Below are 6,348 nucleotides of genomic sequence, written 5' to 3'. Positions count from 1 at the left end.
GGGGGAGGGGGGGAGTTAGGAAGATCCTCTTGTAAGGGAGGACCTTGAGCACAAAAAAGAATAAGAGTTTTAGAGAGTTAAGATCAAAAGGTTTGGGCAGTGGAAGGGGATTTAAGCTAGGGGTTGTATCAGGAGGAAACAGAGGGTTGCTTTCTGTGAATGGGTTGGCAGTAGTGGAGGAGGGAGGGGATAGAATTGGTGAGGAGCGGGAGCGTTTTAAGGAAGGTCTATGGTTTGGAGCAGGGGAGGAGAAAGTGATGATGGAAGTGGATTTAGTTTGAGGGGTGGGAGTGGATTTAGTTTGAAAGGTGGGAGTGGGAGTAGGTGGTTCTTTGGTGGTGGAATCGGCCAGTGAAGACTCTGCTTGAGCAACTTTAGTAACAGGTTGGTACCGTTTCTGATTTTTTCGAGAAGCCTTTGATGGAGTAAATTGGGAATTGGATGGTTGATTATTTTTTGTGGTTTCAGTGGTTGGGTCTGTATGGTTTGAGGTTGAGGCTTTTCCTTTTTCTTTTTCTGTTACAAGAGGAGTATAGCTCAAGCAGTTACGCAATATGTGACCTAGCTCATGACAGTGTGCGCATGTTGGGGGAACCCATGGGTAGTGAACTTGCACTTCCACGACTTCACCACTCTCCCTCTCAAATTCCACAACCGGAGGAAGAGGTAAGGTTAGATCAACTTCAACTTTTACATGAAAGACTGTTAGACTGACCATGTTCTTAGTCAATTCATCAGTCTTTCTCGGTTCTCCAATTAAGCCTGCTACTAAACTGAGTCATTCATCATAGCGCAGGTCAAGCGGCACTCCTGTGAGATGGGCCCAGATTTTATGGCTTTCAACGTTGGAGTGGTTCCCGAATGGCTTGAGTTCCACTGAGCCGTGTGAAACATGGAGTCACCAACATACCAAATGTACTTATCAAGGATCTTTTGTCTCAGGTAATCGCTTTGGATTCTAACAATCACCGAGTGGTTTAGTGGGTTGTTGTGAATCTCTAGCTTCTTGTCCTTTCCCCACATAAAATTAAATACATTTTGTATTTGATTAAATGGAGGAGACTTCCCATTGAAGTAACAAATAATGAAGTATTTATGGATGTTTGCACCTTTTTTGAATACATAGCCGGGTATGACTACTCGAGGGCGGCCAGAGGGAGCTATAGTCACTGGAGCAAGTCGTTTGAGCGACATGTCTACAGAGGCACGGAGCTTCTCCACCAAGGTTTGATTTTGGACTGAGGTTTTACGGGTATAGTAGTATTTGAGGCTGATTGGGGGTTATCGAGAAGGGGTTTATGGATAGGAGTTTGGTTGGAGGAGCTTGCTTTGTTTGTCTGGATAGGGGAGGTGGCTTGAGGGGGAAGGATAAAGTAGTTTTGGTTGAGGTTTGCTTCTGAATTTTCGGGATGTACTGTAGCAGTTTCAGATCTGAGCTCCTGAACAGTACCATCAGTGGATAAGGTTGAGTTTTCTAGCTCTATTTCCATGGAAGTGGATTCAGAGCAGCTAGTAGTGGTCTGTTTTGTCTTCTCTGCGACAGAAACAGTGGTAGTAAGGGTTAAAGACTCTTTCCGGTAACTTTTACGACCACCAGTTGAGACTGTTTTAAAGGAGGCTTCAGTTAAGGAGGGAAAGTTGACAGGGGAGAGTGGCGAGGAAGGGTCAGGGGGACGGGTGGGAGGACGGGAGGAGGATCACCAGGAGCAAACGCCAGAGGATTCACGCCGGAAAGGCCGCCAGGGACCTTCCACACAGATTGCATTGAGAAATGTGTCTGGGAGGTTTTGACAATTTTTGCTTTGTTGGTAAAATCCCGTATTGGAATGATCAGATAAGAGTTTTCACGATGATGTCACGATGCAAGCAAAACAAAAATAATTGAAAAAACGGAATTGTATTTTAAAATAATAATCCCCTAGACATTATTTGTGAAGTGATTTTACACATGTCATCTCCATAATCACTCTCACCAAAAAAATGTGACATGACATACTAAAATTGATGACATGGCTTATGGTTAAAAGTAACATGGACAACTACAATTAATGTTAATTTCAATTTTTGGTAACTTTTGATAATATGGTAATAACACATAAATCATCATTAAAATAAATATATTCAAATATGTCATTAAATAATATGACAAGGGAAATATAAAAGATTTTAAAATTTCGAAATAGTATTTAAATATATTTTTATAATCATTAAAATTTTATTATTAAAATTTTTTTTCAAAATGTTAGACAATCTTTTTTTTAAAAAAATTAAATTTTTAATCGTAATATCATTTGTTTATTTTTGATATCTACAAATTTTAGGAATTAATTTTAATTTTAATTTTGATAATTATAAAAAAATATATCAATTTTACTGTTTTAAAATAATTTAATTTATCTTAACCAAAATAAATAAATGAAAATCTATGTAAATTATAGTTTTAAATATAACTTGAATATAATTTAAAATAAATCAAATTTTTAATTCTATGTTTAACTAAATTAGTATTTAATATTTTTATTAAAATATTATTTTAAAATAATAAAATCTAAAATATTAGCAAATTTTTATTTTTAAATATAATTCAAAATTTTATCACTGCACATGGTGCAGGAAAACACCTAGTACCTTGTATAACCACCGTATCAAAATTGTATTTTAAAAATATTTGTTCATACCAAATGTGTTATTTTATAGTTTTGTACACCATTTGGCCATATGGGTCCTTAGGAAGGGGTGGGAATACTCTTAATTAAGAAAGTACCATGTGAGAGGCTAGATTGAGAATTAGGTTTTTGTAAACTAAAGAAACATGCTGTAAAATATTAAAAGGAGAATTAGCCACATATCTCAATATTAAATATATAAAATGTAACTCTGTCTCTGACCAATATTAGCCACATGTGCTCTTGCACGAACCTCGTTTTGTATACGAAGATCTGATTCGCTTCTCACCTCTCTCTCGAAGTCAAAACTTTCCCTTCCCTGTTGAAAACATAACTAAAGAAACACAATGTCTACTCGAATCACATTTACATTCCCATCTCTCGTGATCCTCTCGGTCTTACTAGCTTCCTCTTATTCGGGGGGCGTCACGGCGAAGGTGGTTGATCAGAACCTGGCGGAACAAAAGGTATTCGAGCGGTGGCTTGTGGAGAATCGCAAGAACTATAACGGTATCGGAGAAAAGGATAAACGGTTCCAGATCTTCATAGACAACTTGAAGTTCGTGCAAGAGCACAACTCTGCCCCGAACCAGAGTTACGAACTTGGGTTGACCCGGTTCGCTGATCTAACCAACGAAGAGTTTCGAGCGATGTACTTGAGGAAGAAGATGGAGAGGAGGACTAGTAGGGTTCCGGTGAAGGCAGAGAGGTATCTACACAAGGCTGGAGATAGCTTGCCTGATGAAGTTGACTGGAGAGCCAAAGGCGCCGTTGCTCCAGTGAGAGATCAAGGAGACTGTGGTATGATGACTTCGAATTGCGTTTGCGATTGCGATTGCGATTGCGATTGCGTTTAGTGTTTCGTGTTGATAGTGAAAGTAATTAATTTTTGGGAATGAATAAATAGGAAGTAGTTGGGCGTTTTCAACGACTGGAGCGATAGAAGGAATAAACAAGATTAAGACAGGGGAATTGATAACTCTGTCGGTGCAAGAACTTGTTGATTGTGACAGAGGTTACAATGATGGATGTAATGGTGGTCTCATGGACGCGGCTTTTCTCTTCATTATTGCCAATGGTGGTCTTGACACTGAGGCAGATTATCCTTACACCGCTACTGATAATAACACATGCAATTCTGACAAGGTAAAAAGCTTATATTATGTTAAATTAACTCTCTACAGGAATCGAACTTAAGACTTCTACTAAAAAAACCAAAGAGTTTTATTCAAGTCAGACGGTGGTACTTGCTTTGTAGTTTTGATTAGGTGGGCTCTGTTTTGTTCCTGCAGAAGAACACTCGTGTTGTTACAATCGATGGTTATGTGGCCGTTCCTGGAAACGACGAGAAGTCTTTGAAGAAGGCTGTTGCTCATCAACCAGTTAGTGTTGCAATCGAAGCCGGTGGACGAGAATTCCAGCTTTACAAATCAGTAATATTACTAAACAAAATACCTTCATGTATGATTTGTCTTCCTTGGCGTTACAAGTTTCATTAAATGTTATGTTTGTTTCTTTCAGGGTGTGTTTACAGGAGCATGTGGAACAGATTTGGACCATGCTGCGCTAGCTGTGGGATACGGAACCTCAGAAGGTCAAGACTACTGGATCATCCGTGACTCATTGGGATCAAACTGGGGAGAGAGCGGATACATTAGGCTCCAACGTAACGTCAATGATTCGGCAGGGAAATGTGGTGTTGCAATGTTGGCTTCTTACCCTACCCAATCTGTTGTTTGTGACAAGTCTTACACTTGTCCAGACAAGTCCACTTGTTGTTGTGTCAGTGAGTCGAAAGGAAAATGTGATAGCTGGGGATGTTGTCCGTTTGAGTCAGCCACATGCTGTGAGAACGGCTCTAGCTGCTGCCCTCAGTTATACCCTGTCTGCGATTTGGAGGATGGTACTTGTAGAGTGGTTAGTTTCTTCTTCTTCTCTTACATTGCTTAAAGAGTTGAAACATTTTATGTTTTTGTTTTGTTACTTTTTACTGATTTGTTTATGAATTTTGGTGTGGTGGACAGAAGGCAAACAGTCCGTTAAGTGTAAAAGCTTTAACCCGAGGCCCAGCGACTGCGACCACCAAGGCTACTAACGTGCTTGTGAGCAGCGCTTGAGAAGAGACAAAACGAATAAAGGACACTTTTAAGATTGGACCAAAGTTTGATTACACTCGTTAATTTTCAGATGTTATCTTGGATTTGATTCGATTTGATTTGCTGTAAATGTTTATGAAGCAATCTGATATTTGCTCCATAGCATTATTCATCCTCCTTGAATAACAAGATTTGACTCCATAGAGGTTGGAGGGGCCTTTAACATAAGGCTCAAACAAACTTCTGCTTTTATGTGATAATTAATTAAGCTGAACCTATCCGCTCCATGCCCCAAAGTTAGATGAGAACTAAACAAGCAACTCGGTGTACATTTGTTAAAGAATAAGCCCCTTGAATCTACATGCCTTACATTGAACAATACAGTGAATCTAGATGTTCTACTCTTTGAAGAAAACTATTACTCATCAAAATTTGTAAATGTTTTCATTGATCATGAAAGTTGGGTCTGGAGTTATGACAAGCAACTCGGCTGTGTTACCATTCGTCGTGTTGGGTTGGGAAAAGCAAAGTAACTCGTCTGTGTATCTGAAATAAGTGTAGTCTCATATCATACGGATTTTATTCAAATCATTGTTATATTCCGAAGTTTATGCCCAAATTGGGATGATAAAATCTAAGTTTAGAAAGAAAAAAGCCTTGAATCGTTACAACACTGTAGTAGTCTCTAGTTATATTCAACAAAGCATGTCAGTAATAAAACCTTTGATTCTTCTTCATTGATCTTGGTTTCTTGAAACCCAAATTTTATGTTGTGTATTCACAAGAATAATATTACATTCCCTTCAGTTTCTAAAGATAGATTTTTTTATGTTTTATACACTATTTTTTTAATTACAAATGCATAACTTTCAAGGGAAATTTGTTTCTATATACATAAAAAAAATCCAAATTCACTATCTGACCGAAAACATCTTTTCTCTCCTCATTTCGTTTCCTATTTCTCTGACCTCTCAACTAAAATTCTAATTACCCTTTTTGTTATTTAAATAAACTCATTTTTCAAATAATTTTTAATAAATCAATAAATTAATTAATTTCGAAAACTAAAATATATTGCTATATAATAATATTTTTTATGAAACAGTTCTTAAAAAATATTCAAGAAACGGACGGAATATAAATTATGTTAGTTTTTATCTTCAACGGGAAATCTGATGAGAAAATAAAAATGAAAAATCATATATATAAGGGAGAATTGCCAAGTGTGACTCAAAACTTGGAGTCAAACCCAAAACAATACCCCAACTTGGGTCAAAGGCAAAAGTAACCTAAAAGGCTATTGAAATTACAACTATCCCCTTGTGACCAAACAAAAAAACGGAATTTTTTTTACGTTTCTACCCCTCGCAAGTCGTCTGTTTAGACGACTTGAAAATAAGTCGTCCAGACGACTTAACTGAAAGTCGTCTGGACAGTTAGTCTTAAACATAATTTAAAAATTTTGTAAAAAATATTTTGATAAGTGAAAAATGGGAATTATGTAATTAACATATGTCTTAGGAGGTATAAATTAAGATATAACAAATTTCAATTGTTTTCAGCATAGATGAGTGAAAGTAGTGAGT

The 6,348-nt window shown here is 37.3% G+C and overlaps 1 protein-coding gene across 1 annotated transcript; it reads left to right on the top strand.

The window, feature by feature from the left end:
- The first annotated feature begins 2,899 nt into the window (after positions 1 to 2,899).
- Positions 2,900 to 4,927, top strand: LOC106317077 (probable cysteine proteinase At3g19400). The gene is made up of 5 exons (XM_013754939.1): positions 2,900 to 3,467; positions 3,574 to 3,812; positions 3,959 to 4,099; positions 4,188 to 4,583; positions 4,691 to 4,927. Exons 1-5 carry the CDS (start codon positions 3,014 to 3,016, stop codon positions 4,781 to 4,783), a joined length of 1,323 nt encoding a protein of 440 aa, XP_013610393.1. The 5' UTR covers positions 2,900 to 3,013; the 3' UTR covers positions 4,784 to 4,927.
- The last annotated feature ends 1,421 nt before the right edge of the window (positions 4,928 to 6,348 follow it).

This window comes from Brassica oleracea, chromosome C1, assembly GCF_000695525.1.
Source record: "Brassica oleracea var. oleracea cultivar TO1000 chromosome C1, BOL, whole genome shotgun sequence".
Taxonomy (NCBI): domain Eukaryota; kingdom Viridiplantae; phylum Streptophyta; class Magnoliopsida; order Brassicales; family Brassicaceae; genus Brassica; species Brassica oleracea.
The sequence above is the reverse complement of the archived record's forward strand: the minus strand, read 5'-3'. Positions and strand labels throughout refer to the sequence as shown.